At 35.9% G+C, this 27,936-nt stretch overlaps 4 protein-coding genes across 5 annotated transcripts in view; 1 reads left to right on the plus strand and 3 right to left on the minus strand.

The window, feature by feature from the left end:
- LOC129939506 (Golgi SNAP receptor complex member 1) overlaps positions 1 to 27,936 on the minus strand; it is a 261,115-nt gene that overhangs the window by 42,148 nt on the left and 191,031 nt on the right. The gene's annotated exons all lie outside the window — the stretch shown is intronic.
- LOC129939508 (phosphatidylglycerophosphatase and protein-tyrosine phosphatase 1-like) lies at positions 2,426 to 3,702 on the plus strand. The gene is made up of 4 exons (XM_056047542.1): positions 2,426 to 2,608; positions 2,719 to 2,859; positions 2,919 to 3,233; positions 3,300 to 3,702. The coding sequence occupies exons 1-4, from the start codon at positions 2,603 to 2,605 to the stop codon at positions 3,426 to 3,428; spliced, it is 591 nt and encodes a 196-aa protein (XP_055903517.1). The 5' UTR covers positions 2,426 to 2,602; the 3' UTR covers positions 3,429 to 3,702.
- Positions 8,640 to 9,686, minus strand: LOC129939510 (succinate dehydrogenase [ubiquinone] cytochrome b small subunit, mitochondrial). Of its 2 annotated transcripts, XM_056047544.1 has the most exons (5): positions 9,604 to 9,686; positions 9,453 to 9,512; positions 9,226 to 9,335; positions 8,983 to 9,158; positions 8,640 to 8,918 (listed from the first exon to the last, which is right to left on the minus strand). In XM_056047544.1, the coding sequence occupies exons 2-5, from the start codon at positions 9,493 to 9,495 to the stop codon at positions 8,717 to 8,719; spliced, it is 531 nt and encodes a 176-aa protein (XP_055903519.1). In that variant the 5' UTR covers positions 9,496 to 9,512; positions 9,604 to 9,686; the 3' UTR covers positions 8,640 to 8,716. The 2 variants fall into 2 exon arrangements, with proteins under 2 accessions (XP_055903519.1, XP_055903520.1); XM_056047545.1 differs by lacking the exon at positions 9,604 to 9,686 and having other exon boundaries at positions 9,453 to 9,596.
- Positions 19,274 to 27,214, minus strand: LOC129939497 (uncharacterized). The gene is made up of 7 exons (XM_056047528.1): positions 27,020 to 27,214; positions 26,685 to 26,930; positions 26,445 to 26,602; positions 20,464 to 21,275; positions 20,240 to 20,397; positions 20,031 to 20,180; positions 19,274 to 19,970 (listed from the first exon to the last, which is right to left on the minus strand). Exons 1-7 carry the CDS (start codon positions 27,063 to 27,065, stop codon positions 19,681 to 19,683), a joined length of 1,860 nt encoding a protein of 619 aa, XP_055903503.1. The 5' UTR covers positions 27,066 to 27,214; the 3' UTR covers positions 19,274 to 19,680.

A 27,936-nucleotide genomic window follows, 5' to 3' on the forward strand; every position in this document is an offset into this window, starting at 1 on the left:
ACAGTTTTTTAATTTCTTTTATCAGATAATATTATATCATATCATGTCAAAACTCCTTTTTATTTGTTCAAACAAAGTTTCTAAAGATATTCAACCCCAATCAATCCACCGTTTAGCTACTACCTCCAATAATCTATAAAAAGTTAGCTCGAATGGCTGCGTTCAATGGGCGGGTTAAAAACTGATATTCAAAAAATAAACCCTGGTGTGCCCAGGGCTCGGTTTTGTCTCTGACGCTCTTCCTTATTTTTATAAATTATCTTTTGTCTGAAACTTCTAACCCACTAAATTGTTTCGCTGACGACAATACCCTCAGCTTTTCATATTCGTTTTTAGATTCTCATCCTTGTTCTTCGGATATGGACTACCAACGTCACCGTATGATAAGCTCATTAAATTGTTATCTTGACAGCATTGTTTAATGGGGAATAAAAAACCCTGTAGAATTTTGCTTCGGAGACTTATTGCTATCTACTGTCGCAAAAGCGTAACCCTCCCTCCCAATGCCACTTTCCATGAGTGGTACTTGCATCGAGGAGACTGAACAACTATAAGTCCTAGGCATGTGCACCACAAACCACTTTTTGTGGAGTGATCACTTATTTAACATCGCCAAAAATGCCGCTAAGTGTTTAGGTTTTCTCCGACGATGCAAAAAGTTTTTTACCCCTTCTGATCTGGCTATAATTTACAAAGCCTTTATTCGTCCAAAACTTGAGTATAACTCTCATATTTGGGTTGGTGCTCCAATAACGTCTTCTGGATAGAATTGAAAAAAAGCTCTAAAAATGATTGGAGATCGTTCTCTTACCGAGACATTTGCTTGTCTTAAACACCATCGCAAAGTGTCATGCTTGTCATTGTTTAATCATTATTTTTATAAAAAATGCTCTATTGAAATAGCTAATAGTATTCCTCACCTTAAACAATTCAATGCCCATCACCCTTGAGCCCAGTTTCGGACGTACTGTTAAGTACAGAGATTCTTTCTTTAGCCGCGCTACACGAATTTGGAATGCTTAACCGTTTTCAATTCGTCGCGAATGAAGTTTGACTTTGACCACTGCCGAACACCATTCACCACCGAAACCAAAACAAGAATGATTAAGTACGCGCGATTGTTTTATTAGTTGCGAGTGTGGATAATGTGGAACGCGAATAAAGTTTGACAGTTCGTATCAACTACAATTTTTTGAAGTTTAAAAACAGCTATGATTTAAAAATAAGGGATCGAAAGGTACAAATGTGGTTATCTGATAGAACAGCTGATTCAACATAATTTTAAATTTGAAGGAGCCTGAAAATTGATTTTAAATTTGTACGTTTTTGGTAAAAATTCAGTGAATTATTGAAATTATCTATGGGACTTCTAAATATTTATCTGGTTTTTTACAGCTCCCTCAGTTTAAGTATCCAACTCGATAAGATATCTACAAATTATTCCAGATTTAATATGCACCGCAAGATTGAACGCAGCCAATGTATCGCGAAACTAATCAGCCCGTTAAGTTTTGACAGCTTAATCATGTAAAATGTTTGACTAAACCTTCGCTTAGAATTTCTTTACAGAAGCATGAATTTCCTTACACCGTTTTTTTTTATTTGAAAGATTTGTACAAATAAATAATAATAATCCCAATTTCTATAATTAAAACGAATTATCAAAGTTCAATTTTTCACATAGAATACACCCAAAAATGGTTACTTTTGATATTTCTTTCCTGTTCGGTGTTCGCCTTAATATTTTAAACCTGTTCTATTGCGATATCTACATTACTGTAAAACAAATCAGAAGGATACTCTACTGCGTTAATGGAAAGTCAACACGAGAGAATTTTAACTTTACTAAGTTTTGGAGTAGGTGGTACCCGTGGCAGGATGGTTAGTGCGTTGGACTGTCATGCTAGAGGTCTTGGGTTCGATCCCTGCCTATGCCATCTAAAGTCTTTTCACGGGTACTGCCTCTTGCGAGGAATTGACAAATTCTCCAAGAATAACTATTGTCATGAAAAAGTGCTTTCTCAAAATTAGCCGTTCGGAGTCGGCATATAATCTGTAGGTCCCCTCCATTCTTGACAATATTACTCGCACACAGGAATGGTTGAGAGTTGTGAGTCACTAGGCCTTGGTTCTCAACGGACTTTCGCGCCACCCAATTTATTTATTTATAAGTTTTGGAGTGAATTTTGTATGGCAGGTAAATTTTAACATAAGGTGAGTACCATGCTTTATAATAAATATACATTTCGTTTTTCTAAACCAAAGTTTTTAAAGACACGCTGCGCCATCGTTGCAAAGCTCGATCTTGTGTTATGTGCTTTAAGAACATGTATCATCTATTCCCGTCTACGCACCAGAATCTGGAAGCCAAACTGGATACTGGAAGTAGCGAATTTTCATTTCATGTAAACGTCATTATCTATCAGCTGTTCAGTTCTAGTTTCTGAATGCGAAAATAGTTTTCACTTTTACTATTTGTATCATACATAGCTTTATGTAATATGTAAATTAATTAGAAGAGAAATAGTAGCTGTGGTTGTTTTCGTTGTTTTTTCTTTTGGTTTTGTTTTGAGTCTCCTTTTTCTTCCTACATAAAAAAAATATGGCTGTAAGTTTCGTTTTGTTTGTAAATAAATATTTTAGAAAACATTGCTTAATTAATTCAAAAACTTATCGATAACCCACTTTCTAAATTGATTATTTTTCTGGGATATTCAGGATATATTTGCACGAGTTTCATTCTATCCATCACTGCTTTACAATGTCATCGTGGAAAAGACTACTTCCAAACATTGGTTCGATCGCGTCGATGAGAACGTTATTCTCGGGGCTTTACCCTTTCGCTCAATGACTAACAATGTAAGTGACAAGTTGCAAAATAAGTTTATAAATATTCAACTAACCCTAAAACATTAAAGCTTGTTAGAAAAGAAAACCTCAAAGCTGTAGTCGCTATGAACGAGGATTATGAATTGACTGTTTTTTCAAATGATGCACCCAAATGGGCACGATTAGGAATTGATTTTCTACAACTGGCCACAACTGATTTCGAATCACCTAGTCAAGAGAAATTGTACCGAGGAGTCGAGTTCATAAACAAATTTCTAGCCAAAAACGATAGAATCCCAAACCTGAGCACAAGTTCACTGCCTGAGAATTTCGGAACTGTTTATGTACATTGTAAAGCTGGACGATCACGTAGCTCAACTCTTGTTGGATGTTATTTAATGATGGTAATTAATAACGAGATTTTTTTAATGTTTTCCAAATTTTAAAATGTTCTTTCTGTAATATTTCAGAGGAATAATTGGACGCCAGAACAAGCTGTAGATTTTATGCATGAATTACGCCCCCAGATTGCAATACACAGAAAAAATTGGGAATCCCTTAGAGTTTTTTATAAAAACCATGTTCAAAACCAATCTTGACATTTTTTTAAATTCAAAAAATTCGTACATTGTTTATGTTTTTTGTACTTTGTGTTAAATTATTATGTCTTTTTGTTTTCACATTTATTAATGCATATTTGCAATGCCAAACATTTTATTATATTGTTTATGTTTTTTTTTGTAACTATTTAATTTTTTTCTGTACCTATTTGTTTGTCCAATAAATTTGAAGTCGAGAATGCCAAATTTTTAAAACATTTTACCAAACATTATATTTTTAATAATTTTTAATAAAATTTTATATTTTCATTGAGTGGTTTTTTAAATAATATCAAGGGTTTCAAGTTCTATCTTGGAATGTAAAAAACAATTTTTAGAAAATTCGGTAAAGATAGTAATTTTATAATAAAAATTATTTATAAGTCGGACGAAAAATCACAAAGATGTGTTTTTCACTCATAATTTTTATATCATTTATCAAAGAAGATGAAATAAATTCTTAATTTGATTAAGTTAACCTTAAAAAAAGTATTTTCACACCCTGTTAGCCAGATGCTCATAAAAAGAAATTCTGTTATTAGTTTTTAGGTAGGTATTTTTTCAAGACCATATTTTTTTTATTTTCTTAATGCAGTGTAATAATGAGCAGTTGTTGATGGAGTATTTATTTTGAAGTGGAAAGCTTCTTAATTTTAATGGGTAAACATTTCTTACTCATTAAATAACTGCTACCATTTAAGTCTAGTGAATGATATTGATTATAATGTATGTTTATTTGTCTGATATCTCTACTTTAATTTGTTCGTACATTATGTATGTATATGCGTAATAAAAACGCCCCAAATTTTTGTAACTGCTATTGCATAACTTATTTTAATCTCACTGATAATATAGTCAGCATTTATAAAGTTGTTTTTAAAATGGTAATGTACATAAATAATTCCAAACCAACAAAAGGAATTGGGAAAAAGGGATTTTTGTCCCATTAAAGGTAACAAAATTGTATTTAGGACAAATTCTGCATCGCGAATATAGAAAAAGTTAAAATGGTTTGAGTATATGTATTAATATTTTTTAATGAGCACTATCGGGAATTGATGTTCAAATGGTGGACATGTGCATTCAAGAGGACACAAGCGTCCACAGGTTTTTCATAAAACCCAACTCTCTTGCTATCAACTCCTACTCTCACCTCCCCTCTGTGAACATCGGAAGCCTAGTACCTAAACTGAAGATTGGGTTCCAACCTCAGTGGAAAGTTGTTGGGGCAGCTAACGAGAGAGAGGGGGAGAGGAGTTTCCACTGGGGCACCTGTCCTTATCCAGACGGCACCCCAAGATGGACGGAATTCCCGAGATGGAATAAACGGTGGCGTCTACTACACTTTATAGGGCTTCTACGACTTATTCGGAGCCAAGGCCTATAAGGAGCGGTTTATCCGGCTCGCCATCCTTGGAGTTATACTAAGGATCTGGCCCTCCAGGTTGGGGGTTGTGTCGTCGGGGTGACTTCCTGGCCACGTAAAAGCTTTCATAGTTGCGAAGCACCAACAAGCCTCAGATACGGACGGATTTACTGTTGACAACCTACGCAAACGAATTAAGGACAACGAACTTCGGAGATGCACGTGGAATGTTAGGTCCCTTAACAGACCACGTGCAGCCGAAGAATTAGCGGATGCAGGAAATACGATGGGATGGGCCGGGCAAAAAGAGGATGAAAAACTGCGAAATTTACTATGATGACTGCTACCGAGGAAACCAACGAGATGTGCCTCTGTCATTGGAGCCAGGATTCGGCAAGAAGTCTTGAGCTATAGGTGCATCAACGAGCGCCTCATGACCATCCGCATAAAGGCTAAATTCGGCAACATTAGCCTTGATATGCGCGCACGCCCCCACAGAAGAGAAAGATGTCAACACCAAAGATATGTTCTCCGAGATCTTAGACAAAACATATGAGCAGTGTCCTAGCTACGATATTAAAAGTGTCCTGTTCTCCAGATCAATCTACCATCAACCAGATTGGCCATATTGCGATCGACGCCAGATACGCTTCTAGCATCATGGATGTCCGAACTTTCCGAAGAGCTAACATGGACTCGGACCACTACCTTGTTGTAGCTAAGGTAGCACTTCGGTTTTCCAGACCCAAGGCAAAACAGGGAGATACTGGGAGTAGTTACAACGTCGAACGGCTACAATCGCAAGTGACAGGCAAATTCTTCTCCGAACGAGTTACAAGTAACCTCTCTCGAAGTTCTCTGCCGCCAACACAATGTATCAAAAACCAGTGGCAACATTGCCAAGATGCAATCAGAGAAGCCGCCTCTTATGTGCTGGTTTTTAAGAAACCACCAACAAGGAACCTCTGGTTTGATGAGGAATGTCTTCAGGCAAATTCAGCCAAACGACAGCCACACAAAAAAGGACTGGAGCACCTCATGAGCTCTATGAGCAGAAGAGGCGGGAGGAACACCGACTTCCCAGGAGGAAAAAGAGAGGGCATGAAGCGTGCGGTCGAAGATGTTGAGAGGTTTAAAAGTAGAAATGAAGTTCGAAAGTTTTATGAACAAGTGAAACGCAATTCACAGGTACATAAACCTAGAACCGAAGGCTGCAAAGACGAAAGTGGAAACATCATAGTGGAACTGCAGTCAATGCTGAGGATATGGAAGGACCATTCTGCAGACTGTATAACGGCGACGACGAACCGAATTCCGCTGTCAGGCAGGATGATCCATTCAACATAGACGACAAAAGCCAACAATCCCGTCCTCCCGACTTAGACGAAGTAAAGATTGCAATTTCTAAGCTGAAGTCTAATAAAGCCACTGGAGCGGATGGCTTGAATGCCGTGCTCTTTAAAGCAGCTGGAGATAAAGTTGTTTAGGAGCATGCACCAACTTATCTGTAAGATATGGTCGGAAGAAAGCATGCCCGATGAGTGGAACCTCAGTATTGTTTGCCCGATCCTGAAAAAAGGAGACCCTTTAAACTGCACCAACTCTAGAGGAATCAGTCTACTTAACATCGCCTATAAAATCTTCTCTGCCGTAATATGTGAACGTCTAAAGCCCATCGTCAACAACCGGATAGGTCCTTATCAGTGTGGGGTATAAGACCAGGAAAGTCCACAGTTGATCAAATATTCCCATTACGGCAGATCCTGGAAAAAACCCTAGAACACCAAATGGACACCCACCATCTTTTCATCGATTTCAAGGCCGCATATGACAGCATCTACAGGGACGAGCTGTATAGAGCCATGTCTAGTTTTGGCACCGAACTCGTCCATTTGTGCAGGATGACCATGGAGAATTCACGCTTCCCCATAAAGGTTGGAAACAACTCAACAGAACCTTTCGATGTCATGCGATTCACATCGTACTTGGGAGAATAGTGCAGAGCTCACACGTCAACAAGAGAGGCACCATCTTCAAAAGTATGTCCAATTACTAACGTATGCTGATGATATTGACATAATCGGAAGAACTCAGCGTGATGTTAATGGAGCTTTTGTGAGTATTGAGGCAGAGGCGGCAAGAATACAACACCGAGCGACGTCTGGATCAAAACGTCACGCATCGACAGAAGTAATTTTAGGTAGCCAAGGACTTCGTCTGCCTAGGCTTCGCTGTAAACGCAGAAAACAACACCAGCGCTGAGATCAAACGAAGAATAACTCTTGCTAACCGTTGTTTCTTTGTGCTAAGAAAGCAAGTGGTAAAGTCCTATCTCGAAGGGCCAAAGTGTCGACCCTTATCATCCCCGTCCTGCTATACGGTGCAGAAGCATGGACTATGATAAAAGCGGATGAAAGCACACTGGGTCGCTTCGAGAGAAAAGTTCTTCGTGTGATCTACGGTCCCGTATGCATCGAAGGGAATTGGAGGGGAAGATGGAAAGACGAACTGGACGGGCTGTACAGCGACGTAGACTTATCCAGAAGGGTAAAAGTCCAACGACTAAGATGGGTCACGTAGAGCACATGGAAACCAATATTCCGGCCCGAAAAGTCTTCGAATCCACACCCACAGGACAGCGCAGTAGAGGAAGACCGCGGATCAGGTGGCGCGCACAAGTGGAAGGTAACCTCACCCAACTTGGAGCGCGAAACTGGAGACATCTAGCTAGGGACCGAGATAGATGGAGAAGTTTGTTGGGTTAGGCCCTAGTTCACACAGGACTGTAGCGCCAATTCATCGAAATCTTCTGCAGATTTTTGGAAAGCCACAATTCCGGGTTAGTCATTTTGGTGTTACTTTGATGGATTTTGATGCAGTCATCGATATCTTGAATGTAAAATTTGGTTGGGAAATATTGTATACATAACAACAACGGCGCTGAGATACAGAAAATGTATAATATAGGGAGACTTTTGATCAAACAAATACCTACATATATATTATGCACATTATAGTATTAAATAATTGAACTTAAAACTGTCAATCTGGTAGACGGCCTTTGGACAAACCATATTAAACTTAAGATGGAATTGTTAATTACAAATTATTTTGTGTTAAATAAAGTTTTCAACAACTAACTAACTATAAAAAATAAAGTAGATTTTATAACAAATTAAAAATCATCTCTGTTTTATTTTATTTCAATTGTCCATGCTTCCAAGAAAAGAAAAACAACCCTTCTGTAAGAAAATTATCGTTACACCCTATGTCTGAAGAAAATTTGAACCTGCAGATAAGCCGAATTTCAGGATACGCTTTTTTATTACTTCTGGAATGGTAGAAATTTTGATTGTTCCAAAAATGTGTGCAAGGCCGATTGTTATCCATTTTCATCATGATAGTGAAATTGCTTTTGGCAGCGTTTAAATAATAAAAAGGATTATATTTAATTTGAAGATTCATAAATTTAAATAAAATCTATATTCATAAAAGCAAAATAAAGGGGAATACACCAATACCAACAGCCTGGAGAGCCAACTTCTATTTTCGTTTACTTTAAATTTCATCTTGTGATGAAATTCAAACCGAAACCATCAGTAAGCGTTATGCATATTCTTATATATACATAATTATGTATCCAAGCATACAAGAATGGTCCCAACCAAGCTAAACCTGTTTTTAAAAATATTCATATTGTTTTATTTAAATAAACTCCAGGCATGAATGGAAAATTTCGAATGCATAAAAGCACTTCATTTCACAACAATCAAATAATGTTAATTTTCATGAAACATATCTAGATGTACCCTAACTTTAAAATATTTATAAATAAAAAACATATCTTATTTAACAATCGTCAAGTTTTTAATAATATATAATTTTTTGTTTTGTTTTTAAATGAACACTTAAAATATTAAATTTAATTTTCTGAAGAGCTGGCTGCCTTGATTGACCACAATTGTTTAACAGCCTTTGCAATACCGATGTCGTTGTAGATAAAATAGAATAGGCCACCAAGAGTAGCAGCTGAGATTAGGAAGAGAGCTCCTTGTGCTACTTTAGGGACGACATTTCCGAAAATAACTGGGCGCACATAATCAATTACCATAGCTTCTAAGCCCCTGAAATTTAATAACAATAAATTATTAATCTGAAAAAAAGTTAACAACAAAATATTTAACTAACCAATGCTGATGCATAACAATAGAAGTTGCCAACAGAGCATCTAACGCCTGTGAGGGAAACAAAAACGCAGCTGGAATCACTCCCAGAAAGGCCACAGCAATACCCCTTTCAGCTACCCATATTCCCGAATGAGATCCACCTGATGATAGCTTAGGAGCTGTGACAGAAATATTTCTCTGTAGGATAAAAGTACAAAATAAATTAACCCACAACGCGCAACGCATAGAAAATATGGAAAATTACCTGAACTGATTTAACGAGATTTAATTGAAGTTCTTTCTTTGGAGCAAGCAGAGCTGACGATGTGAATGTCTTAAGAGGTGTTGCACGGGCATTTTTAAGTAGATTGATTGCTAATAATTAGATAAAAGCAAAAATTATTTTGTTTGTTCAAAAAGTTATATAACATAAAAATAATCATGTGCAAAATTTATTGTTTGGTTTTGCCAAAAATAATATCCAACGCTTACCATTTGATCTGCAAGCGTTTCGGAGTACCAGAGACATTGCCATGTTTAATTGTTTTTGGGCTGAAAAATAATTAGATTTTTTAAATTAGTTTTAAAAAGATTTTTCAATTGATTTTATTTTTCTCAAAGGATAATATTTAAGTTTGATTACCGAGGCGAGGAGGAAAAATCTACTTGTTTTTTTTTCTTTTTCTTTTATTTGGGTCTACGAAATTGTCATTTTTGACGTGGCTGTCAACGTGAAGTTCACTTCTAGAGATGTGCAGCATTTCGATAGTTTAGTTATCGTACATTTAAAAAGAAAATCTGAACGATAGATAGCGCTGAGCTACTACTATCCGTTAATTTTAAAAACAAATAATTTACGGGACATTTGAAATTAATTCGAATACATTTTTTTAAGTATTCATTGTAACTTATTGTAAAACACATAGAATTTGGGAATAAAGTTTATATCTTCCCAAAAGCAGCATAATCAATTCAATAATTCTTTTTAAACTTATGTGGTTTTCCATTGAACCAAAATATTGATATGCCGTCGACGGGCCGGCAATATTTTTTTCTTAAACGTTTTCCAATGGGAAAAGTATTGATGTTTTTTCCCGACGAATTGATTCGTTTTGAATTCGTCTTTTGAGAAGAATCTACACAGATTTTCACACTCATTTGAACACATACTAAAAACTTGACAGTTTTGCAAACGTCAAATGAAATTATTGTTTGTGGAAAAAATAATTGAAAAGAATTCAGCTTCGTTCTTTTGTAATTATAAATAATTATTTTCTGTGAAAACAATACAAAATTTGATTAATTTCTTGGCAATATTATTGTTGTGCTTTCAGGATCAGGTAATTATAAATGTATATTGAATACATATGTATATTATTGGGCCCTATCGCGAACGAGATTTCTCGGGAAATATTTCCCACGTTCGAAAAATTCGTATCGTGAATGATGTTCGAAATTCCCCTCGGAATTTATTGCTATCGTGAACAATATTTGCATGGGAAATTTTATGTGATTTCTCTGGAATTTTTCCGCATTTATTTTGGCGGAGAAATTAAGGCGAGACGGAGCAACAATTTTTTAATTTTATTATAGGACGAACTCAACAAATCAAAACCAATTAGAACTTCTGGTTAGTTTTATCGAAAAGAATACGGATATAGCGACTGGATTTACCACCTACAGAGAAAAAGAAGATTTGGCAAAGTTTTGGAAGAAAACGGAGACTGAGCTCAATAGCCTTGGTCCACCAATGAAATCCGTATCCGATTGGAAAAAAGTAATATTTTTTTACAAAATTTACAAAAATTTTACTCACAGTTCTTGTGGTAGCTCCAAGGGGTTGGAATTATCCCTTAATTCGCGTCTTATAGACCTGATTTCACATTTTTTTGTTTCTTCCTCCTCCACCGCCAGTAATATAAATCCTATGCTATGCATTTTAAAGATTTAAAATTCGATCTAACCAAAACAAAAATTATTCCAAACAACAAGAAATGTAACTGTCAAAACAGTGTTTTTAGATGGAGGGACTTTTTATTCTTCAAATTCTTCAAGAGTCAAAGAGGACAATTTTATGCTATTTTATGCCAATTTTGAGGAAACAAAAGTACCATATAATTCTTCCTTCACATGAAAAAAAAAGAATGCATTTAAATATTCCGGAACGAATAAAGAAAAACCGCAAAATGATTTATCCGGAATATTCTGCTGAATAAAGAAACGTAAAATGATGATTCCAAATATTCTTAATGAATAAAGAAACAAAGTTGATGTTTTAAAAGATTTTACAAATTCTTAATAGGGGAAATTTGTTTGGGATATTGTTTTATTGTACAGGGAATTTTAGGGAATTTCAACTAACAATTAAATTTTTTTTTAATTAAGATCCTATGATAACACTGCACACAATTCGAAATTGAGTTCCGAAAAAAAAATTGTTTTTTCGATGTTGGTAGTTATTTCCCTGGGAAAAATTTATTCCGAGGGAAATTCACGATAACTCGAAATGTTTCTTGGGAATGAAACTTTCCGTGGGAAATAAAATTCCCCGGGAGATTCCCGATAAGGCCCATTATATAATACATTAAACATCAATTCACACCAGGCCGGTAGCAGCTAATGAAATTGAATTCAAAACAATAGACGAGACTCGGGATTATTACTGTAAATATTTTAAGATGCTTCTGACAGCTGCTACACTAATACACTTACAAAAAAATATTGCTACGTTTTTTCTTTCCATTGGAACCAAAAAATATTAGTTTTTAGTAGCGACGGGCCGTCTATTTCATGTGGTTCAATGGAAATCGACATAAGACAGCACTCATTGTATATAATTGTACGTGCGCTCAAAGTTTCATAAATACACTTTTAAAAATAATCATAGTGAGAGTAATTAGGATATCCAAGGGGGGTTTGAATGTCTGCACATTGCAAAGGGTTGCAAAATTGAGCTAGGTAAAGAAATTCACATTTATGTAATGTTAATAAAGCAATAATCTTTCTTAATGGTACATCGGAAAGGATTATCTGTATCGTACTAAATCCTGCTTGAAACAAAGTAGTACACATTTTTGGTCGTACATAAATAACAAAAAATTCTCTAACGGGATACCAAATTGGATGCAGTATTTAGGGACTACATCAACTAACATAAATACCATAAGCAACATCTTTGGACATTTTTTTCAAGTGGTTAACTCCCCTCAATATGTTCCTTAAAATTATTCATCAGTTATAAGGGATAATTCCATCAATATATGTAGGAATAGGCAGCTTAAACTTAAAGCTGGAAAGATGTTTAGTCAGCTCTAAGGCATCTCAATGATGATAGTCAACCGGAACCTGATGGCATTCCACCAATTTTATTGAAAAACTGTGTTGTTGCTCTTTCGGCGCCATTAACTACTACTGTTTAATGTTTCCTATCCATAAATCTGGCTCTAAACAGGATGTTTCTAATTATCGTCCTATAAGTAAATTGTCTATGATTCTCAAAATTTTCGAGAAAATAGTTTATGAAAAACTTACCTTTATTCTTAAAAATACGATTGGGCCATCTCAGCATGGATTTATAGCTGGAAGATCCACTACAACAAACCTAGCTATTTTTTGTAACCAAATCACTATAAATCTCGAAAATGGGTTTCAAACCGATGTAGTCTTTACGGACTTTTCAAAGGCTTTCAATAGGGTCAACCATTTTATATTATTACAAAAGATGGAATCTATCGGAATCCATTCAAATAGTTTAAAATGGTTTGCGTCCTATCCCTTAATGATTTATTTTCTGAAGTAATTCATGTAACCTCTGCTGTTCCTCAAGGAAGTCACTTTTGGGACCCCTTCTATCCTCTCTGCCTAATGTTTGCGGATGATATCAAAATTTTCCGCTGTATCAAATCGTTGGACGATTGTCTGTTTCTTCAAAGTGACCTTGAGGGCTTGTGTGTGGTGCAGTGCTAACCAGCTTTTCTTCAACGTCAATCTTTATCTTCCTCTCGTAGTCTTAGTCCAATTTGTTTTCAATACGAAATAAATAAAACACAACTTACAAAGCTTAGAAAAAAGAAAGACCTAGGTGTAATATTTGTTTACAAACTAAACTTCAACTCCCACATTGATTTTGTGGTTGCTAAAGCAAATACTAAGCTGGGGTTTGTGGTTTGCAGCTGAAAAGAGTTTAAAGATCCATTTACCCTTTGGTCATTACTTTATGCTTATGTGAGATCTTTCCTAGAATACTGCTCAGTAATTTGGAATCTTTTTTATAAAACTCACTGTTTAAGGATTGAAAGGATTCGGAAAAAATATTCGTGAATTGTAGTTAAATTTTATGTATAATTCGGTCAATATCAAAATCTACCAAAAGCTTATCCTAAAAGAAGCTTTTGGTAGTCCACATCCAAATAAGGACAACGGATGTGAATCTTAAATCGAATATGGAATGATAAAGGTACAGTCTTCAGCGAAAGAAAATAGTAGATTAAAAAACATCATAAATAAACACAAGTAAGAGTGTTGGAAACAAAAGGGGCCATGTGAGAGATCAGCATTTATTTTGAGGATATTAGATTTGAACCCGTAGAATACCTCTTGCATTGAATGGTCCAAAAGGTAATTTCTATCTTATACTAAATTAAGGCAGATTAATGCCAAACTCTGTCGAATACTTTTGCAGTATCAAGTGCAATTATAGCTGTATTTTATTATCGCCACTGACCAAAATAAGTTATCATGAGATAAGATCTGTGTTGATCATCAAAGCGACATCTAGTCCTGACAACACAAACTCTCAATTTCGGATTTCGACAACTAGCTTTCTCAAGCAATTCAAGTAAAAATCCTAAGTTAGCGATTGGTTCTAGATAACCTTCAGGAAAATGATTCCGCTAATTTATCAATGAATGTATAGGACTCGTAAAATTATATCTCGCAACAATAACTTATTTTGTTAATTTTAAGTAATAAATAAACTTAGGTAAACCACTGTAGACTTTGATATTTTTGGGTTCGAATTAGATATTGTAATAGTGTCAAGAGCCTATAGATCCAAAGCATACAATTTTCATGCAGCTATGTATCTTTTTTTTCTTATGTTTATTTACTTTTCAAACATTATCAGTCTCTTTTCTTATAACTACAGATCGAAATACCTTACCATTTGAAAAAAAAAACTAGTTGTCATAATGAAAACTATTTCTTAGGTTTCTAAAATTGACCCAGATAGAAACCAGAACTAAATACGTGTTAAAAGATAACATACTAAATGTCGATAGTAAACCATAGCTAGTCTAATGCTCGGGAAGATGAACCATGGAATCATAAGTTGACCTATTGCTCCGAAAGCCATACGATATTGGCCATACTATATAAGCTTTCGTTCTTCAAGATATTTCTTAAGCTGAGAATTGATCAGCGTTTTCATGACCTTGGAGAGAAGGGACGTAAGTATAATTAGACAATAGTTAGAGGGAGAAAAGGATTGTTTAAGGGACAGGCTGGACACAATTTTTTTTTAGAAAAATTATTAATTAATTATTAGACACATAGCTGTCGTTATGTTATGGAAAAATTTGAATAGTGAAGCTTTATTATAGCAACGGCTAAACCATAACAAACTCGCGTTATAAACAATGGGCAGGTTCAGACGACTTAAGGGACTTGAAAGTTAGGCAAGTTTCTATTATTTGATTGGCAAGCTGCCAAAAAGTGATCTTCCAATTAAGGCAACTTTAATGAAAAGGTGACTGAAAAGTTAGTCAAAAAAAATCTCATTAACTTTTAAGTCAAGTATACTTCTATCAAAATGACAGTTGATCATGTTTTTTCATTTACTTGAAAGCTGAACTTTATTACTCTATGATTTATTTATTTTCTGCACAACTTCATTTAATGTTAGGTGTAAAAGGTTTCCTTGGCAATTTGAAAAAGAAATAAGAAATATTTCTTTACAGTACAAAATAAAAATCGTGATAGACTTGTAGCTTGCCTGAGGAGTGTTGTGTAGACAATAATTTGTTTGGTACTTTTTGCACTTTGAACTTAAAGTAAAGGTTTGAAAAGTAAAGTTCTGAAATTCATGACACTTGAAAAACTAACTAGTTGCTTTGGTCCAAATGTACGTTCAAGGAATGAAGTTGACTGCAAATGAAGTCCCTTATGTTGCCTGTACCTGCCAAATGTTAGAATTAGCATAACATAATATCATGTGATTTTGAAATCTATAACCATTGTGATAAGTAACTTAATTTAAGATCCATTAATTGAACCAATAACATCACACTTGGTCCAAAGACAAATTTTAGTACCCGCAATGTTATAAACTCTCTTTACCTCAGCTTTGTTGGGCACCTTTTTGAAGGTACTAGTCAACTATTTATTCACATATGTAAGTCCCTCCTTCCTTTACTCGTTCTCTAGCTTGCTGTCTCCAGTTTTAATTACCACCGGAAATAAAGTTTCTTGTTCCCTCTGGCTTGGCGTTTAATACTTTAGGAACTGGAGCTTTGATATTCATTCACTCATCAATGCCGACTAACCAGTGGCGAGTCGCTGTACAATTTATACAGTTCTTCGGTTGTATCGTCTCCAAGAGGTGTTATTTCACCAGTTGACATAAATGATCGGTCAATATATCGTATGTAAAACGTTTCTTTCGAAATACCAACAGAGCCTTCATCCGCCTGAAAGACCGGGATGATAAGGGTTTTGTACAACGTCTTCTTGATAGGGCCTTATTCTCAATTGCTTACTTTAGTTCAAAGAAGCGATTTGCAAGAATTATTCTAAACTTGATTTTAACACTGATGTCATTTGCAGAGTTATCAACAGTATCCAGGAAGATAATTGTTTGACCACCTCGAAGTTATACTTTCAAATGTTCTGACCATGTCTGCGATGGAAAACGACGTTCTTCGATGACAGCATATACTTCGTTTTCCCCTCATTATTGATAAGATCAATTTTGTTCGCTTTAGATTCAGTACTAGATACATTGACTGGATTCCATTAGAAGAAGAATCCTGTCTTGAAGCCTCTCCTTCTTCTTCACAAATGGAACTATCTCTTCTCGATAAATTCCTTCTTACTGACTTACAGCAAATAAGCTGTATTAAAAACTCAAAAAATCGAATTCCCGATTTAGTCTTTTCTGCTGACGTTATTAGTAGGTACTCTTGTTCTAGAATCCAGATCAGGAATTACTAATATTGATAAATATCACCCCCCTTTGGACATTTTTTTGTTGACTTAAGTAATCACCTTACTGAACACAGTAATTCCTTTGATTGCTTATATAATTTTAATTTCAGAAGAGCAAATTTCCAGCAGTTGGCTGAAGATTTAACCATTTCTGGAATTGCTGATACTTTAGCATTTTCTAACATTGACTAAGCAGTTTTAACTTTTTATAAGATCCTTAATTATTGTTTTGAAAAAAATGTACCCATACAGAAATCAGCAAATACAAACTTTAACCATCCTTGGTACACGAAAGAATTGCGTAAGGCATTGAAAAATCTGTTTCCAATCAACTTCTCTTTTTATGTTGAACTCTTTAACCTATTTAAGTTTCTTTCTAATTTTGTATACGCTGGTTATGTTACTGATATGGGCTTGTATATACTTGTAAACTTAAAGAAACAATCAGATGGCTTTCCAGTTAACTTCTCTTACTAGAACCTTTCGTTAGATAAAACTGTTGATATCCGTAACGCTTTCGCAACAAATTTCCTTGAGTCATTTGTTAATAGCCCTCAAGAAGTTAACAAAAATATTTTCATAATCTTCACTCCTTTCCAAAAACTAGCTGTTGTCACATCCCTGCTACAGAGTACGGTCCTTGATCTTTTATCTGCGTTGAATGATGACTGCTGAGCCGGTCCCGATGGTGTTCCCCCGATAGTATTAAAAAAGTGTAGTAATGCTTTAATTGAACCCCTTTATTTAAACCATCTCTAAAAACAAGCAAATTTCCCAGTATATGGAAGAAGTCATTTCTAACATCAATTTTCAAGAAAGGTAACAAGGCGGATTTAACAAACTACAGGCCCATTGCAAAGCTTTCATGCATTCCTAAATTGTTTAAACAAGTTGTTTGTGAAAGTGTAGCATTTTTTAGTAAAAATCTCATTTGCGAACAGCAAGATGGTTTAAAAATATCAACCATTACTAGTCTCCTCACATTCTCAAACATATGTTCAAACGCTTTAGAACAAGGTTATGAAATTGACTATGTATACAATGACTTTTCTAAAGATTTTGACCAGCTTAGCCACGGAATTATTTTTTATAAATATTGAATCAAATCTTACCTTGAAAACAGATTCTATGAGGTAAAATTTTGAAATTGTCATTCTGAACCTTTTGTTGCTCAATCTAGTGTTCCCCAGGAAAGCCATCTTGGCCCTTTTCATGTCTACGCTCAAGTGAACTTCTCATTTTTGCTGACGATATGAAGATTTTTAAAATAATAAAGTCCACCCATGATCGTATTCTTTTACAAGCCGACATTGATAGTTTCACATTTGGTGTGGGAAAAATAGCCTTTTACTCAACCCTTTAAAATCCCAGACGATGACTTTTACTAAAAAACTAATCAGAAGCGTATTTGATCATTGTATATCACAGCAAAAACTCTGTCGCGTCTCCACATTCAAAGATTTAGGTGTTCATGTCTGTTCCAACTTGGACTTCACACATCACTAATTTTATTGTCAATATGCTTGGTTTTATAAAACGCTGGACAAAGGAATTCAATGATTCCTATGTTACTCTTTCTTTGTATAATTGCCATGTTCGTCCTCACCTTGAATATGCTTCGCAGGTATGGACTCCGTATTACGAAATGCATAAAACTCGTATGAATCAATTCAACACAATTTCATTCGCTTTGCCCTAAAGGGTCTTCCTTGGGATGATCCTTATGATCTGCCTCCGCTATGAACATCGTATTCTGCTTCTTCAAATGCAATCTCTCCATCAAAGGCGTGTTAATATTCACTTAGTATTTTTTCATCAACTCATTAATGGTAAAAATGATGCACCTTATTTGCTATCTTGTGAGTTGTGTACACTTGAATAACTGAGACGGAACTCATCACCTGGGTACATTTGATTTTATACATATTGACTTCCATAAAAGTAACTATGGGAAGAATGAAGCTTTAAGTCGAATGAGCATTTTATATAACTTAAACTGTTCATCGATAGACTTAAATTTAAATAAGGTGGGATTAAAATCATTGTTTAGAACCATTGCTCCATTCCACTATCGTAAACGTTCTCATTTTATTTTTTGTTCTGTAATAGTCAAATGTTAATTATGTTTTGTATTTTGTGCCTCTGTTAGGCTATAATTGTATTATTTTTTACTAAAAATTAACACATGTACTTATGATGAGCCTCTGATCGTATTTTAATAAGCTTACTAATTTCTGAAAATTCTCAAGTGTAAAAAAAGGGCACCCGTAACTGCTCGTTTGGTTCTTTCCATAATGTCGAGGTCATATGCATATCCAAGAACAAGATTGAAACCGATGACAGCGCTTCGTTTTGTAGTATTACTCTAGTGGCTTTCAAGGAATCGGTTAAGTTTCTACCAATTTTGACGGAGCAGCGAAAATTCTTTAACGACATCATGATAAGGCGTTAGGTACCTAAAACTCGACATGGCAAAGTATAGCTCGTCTCTCTTAACTCTGTCATATATGCTGTTTTGAAATCGATGAAGAAGTGATTTGTATGGATTTTGTATTGTTGGGTCTTCTCTAGGAGTTGGTACTGGTAATTGTAAATCAACTTGTCAGTAACAAGAAAGCCGATATTGAATTTTCATTTTAGCTTTCATTTTAAATTTTCATCAATCTAATTGTGGAAGCAACGAATCGATAATAAATGCAAATTTCTTTTATCTTTAACTCTTCAAAACAATTGCAATTTTAAATAACTATTTTATGGGATTCACTGCTTTTCGATTTCTATTTCAACTAATTATTCATTTAATTTATTGTCAATTTTGAGACTTAAATTTGTGTGTGTTTTATGATGATCTTCAAAAATATTTTATTGAATCCTACATAGATTAATATTAAGTTGAATTAAGAGAACTGGGAACTTTTTACTTACAACTCCATTTAGGTATACGTGTTAAGTCAGGAGTTATATAGGGGACCTAATTGTTTTAAATCCGAACTTAAAAAATTATTATTTCAAAAGCACTTTTCACGGATTTGTCATTTCCACGTAAAAAGCAACAGCCGTAAAAAAAACTTAGATTATTTAAGAACTTTGCTTTACAAATAAAACATTAATTTGAATTCTGATGTGTTCTTTATTATAAAAAATAAAAATGAGATAACATGAATTTGACTTTTCAATTGTAGTTTTGTCTTAAAAATATAACTTCTTAAATTTAAATAAATGTGGACGGAAATATTTACTATTTACTTTCTGTTAAAAAGCTTTGATTTATATAAAATTAAACAAATTAATATTGTTGTGTATTTACCAAATTAACAAATATCAATTTCATTGACAGAGACATCAACACTTTTCAATTGCTTTGTTTCAATATAAAAGTTTCTTTAAAAATTAATTTTTTCATCTTAAAAATTATAATTGTACAACTTTTTCTTAAGTTTTAAAATATGGACGGAAATATTTTCTATTTATCTTCCTATTTCGAAATGATAAAACACCTACTTTCGTTAAATTCTTATTAAACTAACGCATCTATCAATCGTCTTCCGAAAATAACTATCGCAAAAGACATCAATATGCATGCACACATATTTTTCTCTAATTGATCTGCTCCAGCTTTATAAAAGTCCCAGTCGAAAATTTTGATAAAACTCTCGGATTCAAGCCAAGGATTTGATCCATCGTCAAAATGCATCGGGCATTGATCTCTTTCACGTTCGTATTCGGTCATGTCAATTGCAACAGCAGCTCCTTCGGTGTAGTTCCAAGAAGTCACGTCTTGTTTGAGATTACAAAAAGCTCCGACAGCTACAAGAAAAGCAAAGATTTAGATTTTTTGCCAAAAAAGATAAAAACAAAACTTCTTACCTTGTGACATAAGGACACGATTCAGATCAGCCCTCTGGTAGACCCAGCAACGATATTTTGAAAGTGGATCCAAGGCATCATGAGTAATGAGATAAGATTTGAGATTCTCCTTCCAGAAGCCAATACACTTCATCCTATAATCGGGATCACCTAAAGGACACAATCAATTGAATTAGAACATAATTTAAAGATAATTTAAGAGTTCCTACTGTAAATATCAACAGGACGTCCTAAGTGATCAACCGAGAGGCAGTAATTTTCATCTATAGCCATTTCTTTCTGATCGGTGTCGCAAACTGAAAGATCTGAAATGTTCTGTTTGCAATGAATATCTGGCCTTGGACTCAGAGTCACACCACCAAGGATTCTAGGAAAAACAAAGGAAAATTTTGTTAGTCAATCATAAATGATATTTTAGCCACCCATGTCTTACCTCGTTTTAAATTTATGCTCGCCGCGTTGAGTGAAATTAAATTTGCCAGCTACTGGACATCTCACTGGAACTGGATTCTTTGCCAAAAAGAAATTATACTTCCATGCTTCTTTGTTGGGGAACTGCACCCAGGAGCACACTGTACTAAAATCGTCTTTAATAACCGCCAATCCTTTGCGATAGCGAATGATGTTATGATGCCGTGGCATAAAGTCAAAGCAAACGTAATCCTTTTGACAACCGTCGACAGTGAGACGAGCCATCATAATCCGGGTGCCTCTTCGTTCGCGACACACATAAATCGTTCGACGATACCGAGACTTGTCGGGGTAATATGTTTCGTTGATATGTGTCTCACTAATTTGCACATCGGCATCAATATTCGCCGTATTCACCCATTCTCCGGTGAAGTTCTGCGGCAGCGTACATCCCGGTTCGACAACTTCGGCCTTGACTGGTGTAAGTTTTAAACGTTCCGGTGAGCTTTCGGGAGTTTTCAGGGTATTGCACTGAGCAGTGATAGAGACACCAATGTACAAATCATCGTCTCGATTCTTTAAGAAGCAACGATATTTTTCATCTTTACGAGATTCTTTCGTATTTGCGACGGCGAAGTAATGATTTTTTCCAACGAACCAATCTCCCAGGCAACTGTATTCAACCGAACCGGTGAATGTACCATCCATGCCTTCGCATTTCTGATAAGATATGTTGAATTTTTGATTTGTTATCAAGAATTGAGTACCGGCCGTTTGACATGACTGAATTCTAGCATCGGGTTTGTTGCATACACCGGTAAAACGGAAACGATTCTGAAAAGAAAAATTGTTGATAAATAAGTAATTTAAAAAAAAAACACTGAGTGTATTCTCTGCAAGATTGGAGCAGAGTTTAATTTTTTTTTTAAACAGACTACGTTGAAATTCAAGTTTTGCGGAGGTGCCTTGACTTTTGGGAGCGTTTTAAATGTGACAAAGGTTATCGTAAAATGTTATCTAAGTGTTGCTTTAAGTTCTCTGATACACTGGAAATTTTTTCTGCCTTCCCATCGTCATACCTAAATTATTTCTATTGAGTTTTGATGCATCAGGATACCAACCGAAAAGGAAAGTTCAAGCGCGATTCTTAAACAAAATCAGAAACTAAAATGGGCCAAGAGGTGAGAATTTGTCTTTTTTGCAACTTCGAAGACTCTTTTATAAATAGTGCTATAACCTTGCTGCGTGGACTACGGTCTTAATCTACATGTTTTTCCAGGTAGCTATATTTATAGCTATACCCTTCCAGGTTCCCACAGGAAGTTAGTCGAGATCATCCTCACTTTTAACTTATGATATCAATGGGTTGTTATTTTTCAGTCAGTTAGATGCTTTGATGGTAGTACCCATAGCGTGGTGGTTAGTGCGTTGGACTGTCATGCAAGGGGTCTTGGGTTCAATCCCTGCCTGTGTCACAAAAAACAAAATTCACGGGTACTGCCTCTTGTGAAGAATTGACAAATCCCCTAAGAGTAATTCTTGTCATTAAAAGTGCTTTCTCAAAATTAGCCGTTCGGATTATGCATATAAACTGTAGGTCCTTTCCATCTCTGATAACATTACTCCCACACAAGAATGGTTGAGAGTTGTAAGTCACTAGGCCCTGGTTCTTCATGGACTGTTGCGCCACCTAATTTATTTTTATTTTATTTAGATGCTTTGATGAAGCCTAAGATGTTATTTCCTGAAATGGCTTCGAGGTCTGCAAGATTTTTGAAGAAGTATCTAACTAAAAAATTATAACGTGGTAGCGGGCTTGGTAGTGGTTAGCAAGTGACTTACTTAGGTCCTCAGACCTGGGAACCCCTAAGGGGCATAGGACCTCTACTAGGCCTACGCCGCCATAGTATATGGTTTCCGGATATGTGTTTCAGCTCACTCCAACTTTTGCCTAGTGACGCTGATTCCGCCTCGACTGTCCTGCGCCATGTGCTTTTCGGTCGTCTAGCTCTTCTTCCTTCTTGTGTGTGCGGATTCCCCTGCATTGCTTGGCCTGCAATGCAGTCGTTACCATTTCGAAGCGTATGTCCAATCCATATAGGTTCCTGGCCTGTCCTTCTATGAAGGACCTCATTTCATATACGGTTTGGCCAGAAAATCCTTAGGATGTTACGAAGACATCTATTCACGAAGGTTTGCAGCTTTCTTGTATTGGCCGAAGTAACCTTCCAAGTGCTACAGCCATAAAGAATCACAGATCTGAAATTTGTGCGAAATAGTCGTGGCTTTGTTCTTAAGCTGATAGAGTTGTTCTTCCAAATTTTGGACAACATACCGAACGCCGGCTTTACTTTGCCGATGCGGCAGATGACGTCTTTTTCGGTTCCGCCTTCGATGGAGACGATACTTCCAAGGTATTGAAAGATCTCCACTTTTTCTACCGGTTGCGAGGAAATATTTATTTGAAAGGATTTTCGGTTCCCAGGCTGATCTTTTTTGTTTGGCGGAATTAATTTTTAGCCCCACAACTTCTGCTTCTCCTTCGCAAAGCTAACCAGATATACTCCCTGTTAACACTATGAAAGGCCTTCTCGAAGTCGATGAACAGCAGGTGTAGTGGTGATCAATATTCAATGCACTGTTCAATAATGATCCGCAGAGTGTTGGTGTAATCAATACAGAAGGATCCAGCGCGGAATCCTGCTTGTTCGGCATCAAGTGTGGCCTCAAGGTGTTTTCTGATGCGTTCCAGTATGACTTTTTCTACTATTTTGGCAAAGCCACGTAGAACGCAAGTTTTTGGGAGCTCGACGATAATGCCCTTCTTCCACACATCAAGGAAGCTTTCAGTGATCCAGGTTTCTTTGATGAGCGGATGAAGCAGTTCGCTTGATGACTTTGGCGCTGCTTGTAAAAGTTCCGGGAGAATTCCATCAAATTCTTCCGCTATATTGTTGTTAAGTGCTTTAATTGCGGCAACGATCTCATCTTTACTGGGAGCTACGGTGCGGATTTGGGGATTAGTTTGTTCAGGCGCTTCAGAAGGCATCGACCAACGTGCAAACACTCAGTTTAAAACCGGGGAAATGTGTTTTTTCCACCTTCTGACTGGCTCATCCTTATCACAGTACCGTCTACTTCTTTCACCAGGTGTTGCTTTGAACTGTTAGGTTAGGAAGTGAGCGATGCCTTAATGTTCTTCCCCGTGCAACACTTTCTTTATAAGGTCACATTTGACCTGTTGTTATGTTCAGAAGGAGTCGTAAAGATTTTTTGTCGAGATGCAAGAAATCGACTAGCATCTCTGGGTCGTCAAATTTGTACCATAATTGTCTTGTGCGTGGGACAGATTTTTAAGCTTTTCGACCTTTTACAGCTTTCTTGGAGTATTTTATTGTAACCAATAGTTAATTTTAATTCACAGGATGGGGTGCTTTTAAATGAGTGTACAAATATTGAATTGGTCCAGTGTTGTACCTTCCTTCGCCAGCTCTCTCGTTCCCAGACATTTAATTTTCATGGCCCTCAGAAAAGTCTATGAAATGAAATGAATATAGTGCTATCTGTGCCTGTAATAGCGCCGTTTTGCAGCGTATGCCACTGCCAATATATCGGCTTAAGAGACGCTCCGCTGCTTTTATCAGCAAGTCTGAAGAAATAAAGATTACGAGTTTTCAACAAAAAAACTGAAACCTACCTCAGCAACAATTTTCCAGCCGTCAGTGTTTATAAAAATTGAAGTAATTTGTATGTTGTTCATTTTTCACCAATCCATATCTATCAACGAGGATAGTTGAGACGGGTTTATTGAAATTCATACAATATGTTATGTAGTCTGTGCTCGATTTGTGCCTATGTATTCCTGTACAATCTATGTGTGTCCTATTTGGCTGGTTTCCCATTAACTGGTTTTACTGAGCCATAAGACACTGTTTGCAGCGGGTTTTAGTACGTATAGGTCCAGAGGTAAAAGATTGCAGATTGCTCCCAATCGTACTGTAGAAGTAGTCGTCATCGCCATTTTTACATCTATAGATGCCATTCTTTATATCTTTGTAAGAAAACGGTATAAGTTTCAGTTCATTTGTATACCGACGATATCTGGCTTAATCTGATATTTTGAGTGGAATACCATCTATGGTATGGATTACAAAGTCTGGGATTTTCCACTTATTTATAAAAAGCACTAAGCACACCAAAGATAGCTTGCTCAGTTGTTATCTGCATTAGCAAGTTGTCGTACGGACTTTACTTTTGACTATAACTAGAGAACGATTTGACTGTGCAGCGAGATTTCACTGTTTTCATCCTGTTGCATCCTGTGTGAACTAGGGCCTCACCCAACAAACTTCTTCATATAGCTCGGTCCCTAGCTAGATGTCTCCAGTTTCGCGCTCCAAGTTGGGTGAGGTCACTTTTCACTTGTGCGCACCACCTGATTCGCGGTCTTCCTCTTCTGCGCTGTTCTGTGGGTGTGGATTCGAAGACTTTCCGGGCCGGAGCATTGGTTTCTATGGTACGTCACTGTAGAGCCCGTACAGCCCGTCGTTCCATCTTTTCCTCCGCTCGACTTCTATGCATAAGGGACCGTAGATCACAAGAAAAACTTTTCTCTCCAACCGACCCAAGGTGCTTTCATCCGCTTTTGTCATAGTCCATGCTTCTGCACCGTATAGCAGGACAAGGATTTACCACTCAATTGCTTTCTTAGCCCAAAGAAACAGCTGTTAGCAAGAGTTATTCTTCGTTTAATCTCAGCGCTGGTGTTGTTTTCTGCGTTTACAGCGGAGCCTAGGTAGACGAATTCCTTGACTACCTAAAAGTTACGTCTGTCGATGGTGACGTTCTGAACAAGACGTCGGTGTTGTATGTCCTTTCTTGACAGCAACATTTACTTTGTTTTGCCCTCATTAACCGTTAAACCCATTTTTGCGCCACTGCCTCAATACTCACAAAAGCCCCATTGCAATCACGCTGAGTTCCTCCGATTATGTCAATGTCATTAGCATATGCTAGTAATTGGACAGACTTTTGAAAGATAGTGCCTCTAGTGTTGACGTGTGAGCTCTGCACTATTCTTTCAAGTACGATGATAGAAAAAACGCATGACAGCGCATCACCTTGTCTAAAACCTTTTTTGACATCGAAAGGTTCTGTTAATTTGTTTCCAACCTTTATGGGGCAGCGTGAATTCTCCATGGTCATCCTGTAAGCGATGTTAAGTAGACTGATTCCTCATCCTGCACTAGCGAACGAGTTTCGCAGGATGGCCGCGCCGTCATGCCATAAGACTGTAAAGCTATAGCTATGCAAAAATTTGTCGAAGTGCGAAGATTTGATCAGCGCAGTGGTTGATTTTGTTGGAACCGTGAAGATAGGGACTGTTAAGATCGTTGACAAAAGTTTTAGGCAGTCACATATGCTAATTCCGATTCAGTTGGTACATTTCAGAGCTTCCCCTTTTTGTAGATAGGAAACACTTAGAAAAGCTTCCATCAAACGAAAACGCCTTTATAGGATCAAATCTTTGTGGAAGTTAATACATACTGCTAACCAATGCATCGGGTGGACGGCAACTTTGAACACATAGTTCTAAATATTTTTATTTACAAATTTGTAGGTAGAAAGGCATCTTGCTGCTCTACAAATTGAAAGAATTTGTTTGTGTGGCTTAATTGATATTAAGTAGTGTCAAAAGGCATTGATAAATTTGAAGTTTTGGCATTAATGGATAAATAATAAGAGCTCTATAACAAAAAGGCTGTGGAGACAATATTTAAAGTTTCTGTAATACGATATTTTATTTCATATCATCCGAAGATCAACTTTTTCTGTTTTTTTTTGTTTTGGTTTAATAAAACGTCAATCGTGTTAAGGGTGATTAATTTGTTATTAAATTTCAGTGAACATTTTGCATTCAAAATTTCACAATAATACTTAAGTGCATTTGCATTACCTTTGCAACACCATTTTAACATAAAATATTAAATATTTTCAACATACCTGATAAGTGAAATGCCATACACCTTCCAGCGAAGACCGACAATTAATTGGAATAAAATTCTCATTGAAAAGTGTAATCAATTGTGAGTCTCCCTTGACGCCCTTGCAAACATTCTCCACAGATGCATCTACACCATCTGGTAGCGATACACAAGGACCTGTAATATAAAATTTCCTCCATTAATCAAAGCATCTTTAACAAATTCGTTTCATTCTCATTCACGTAGGACAATAACAAACCTTCGTACTTCTCGAAAACATTTAACGTTCTCGGAAACGTCTTAACACAATGGTAGCAATTGGCCTTTCCTTTAAACACGAATGAGTAATCGGCCCCACGGTGATCGAAGTCAATACAATAGCCCCGATTAGACATTGAATTTGCATCGATTACTGTTTGAGTGGGAAGACCTTCTTCCCACGAGAACCAAGAACCTCGCAGGATCTGGGGCATCGAACATCGCTTGCCATCAATTAAACAATTAACTAAAAGACAAATAAATTTTGTAGTGATTCAATTTCAATTTAATGCGTTGGGGTGTGGCAGGGTGGATGTAAAGTTATTGAATTTTTACCTTGGCTTAAAACGCCAAAAAGGCACATAAATATTAAATTTTTCATTGTGAAAGGCACTATGGGAATTTTAATTGATTTTTTTAAACACTTATCATATCATTTTTCTATGAAATATGTTGTTAATTTTAATTTAGTTCTACCAAACAAAAGTTTCTTTAAAAAATGAAATTCAACAAGCTGAAGCAACGAGATACGAATGGTAGTAACAAGAAGGAGACGATTGATTTGAAGTTTGAAGAAAATAAAATAAAGAAAGTGGAGAAAAGTCATAATCAGGGATGGTATTTTGTTAAGGTTTGTTCACATCGGACTCTTAAAGTGATTCATTTTTAGTAAAATGTATCTCAATTTTGCTCGTTGAATTATTTACACTTTTAATTATTAAAGACATTTGAGTATTTCACTAATGACTCTATGTTATACAAAACATAATAAATATTTATTATTTGATATCCCATTTATTAGTTTTTTTTTCTTTCAGCGAAAGTTATCCGTTCTCAGCTTTATACTTTTAGATCTATCATTTCATTTAAAGTGAGTCAACGGACTGAGCAGCATAGTTAATAAAAACTTAGACTTTACATATACTAAGCAATCCTAGCTGAACCCAAGCAACTTTTAGAGTTGATTTACATGAGTATATGTATCTGCATAATGCAGAAAAGTAGACGGAGGAAGAATTAAATGTCAAAACATGAAAGTGAGAGAGAATTCATCAGTGGTTACTGTTTTTACTTCCTATAAAATACTATAACTTTTTGATGGAATAGTGTTGCTCTAAACCATCGTGAATCCGTAATAAAAATCTAACAAAAGCTAAAGAAAAGTTAGAAAATTGAAAAATATTTTGAGACAACCAAGTCTCAATTTAGTGAAAATGTTTTTCATAGTCTCAATTATAAGAAGGTACTTCTAA

This window comes from Eupeodes corollae, chromosome 1 (genome assembly GCF_945859685.1).
Source record: "Eupeodes corollae chromosome 1, idEupCoro1.1, whole genome shotgun sequence".
In the NCBI taxonomy this organism is placed as follows: Eukaryota; Metazoa; Arthropoda; class Insecta; order Diptera; family Syrphidae; genus Eupeodes; species Eupeodes corollae.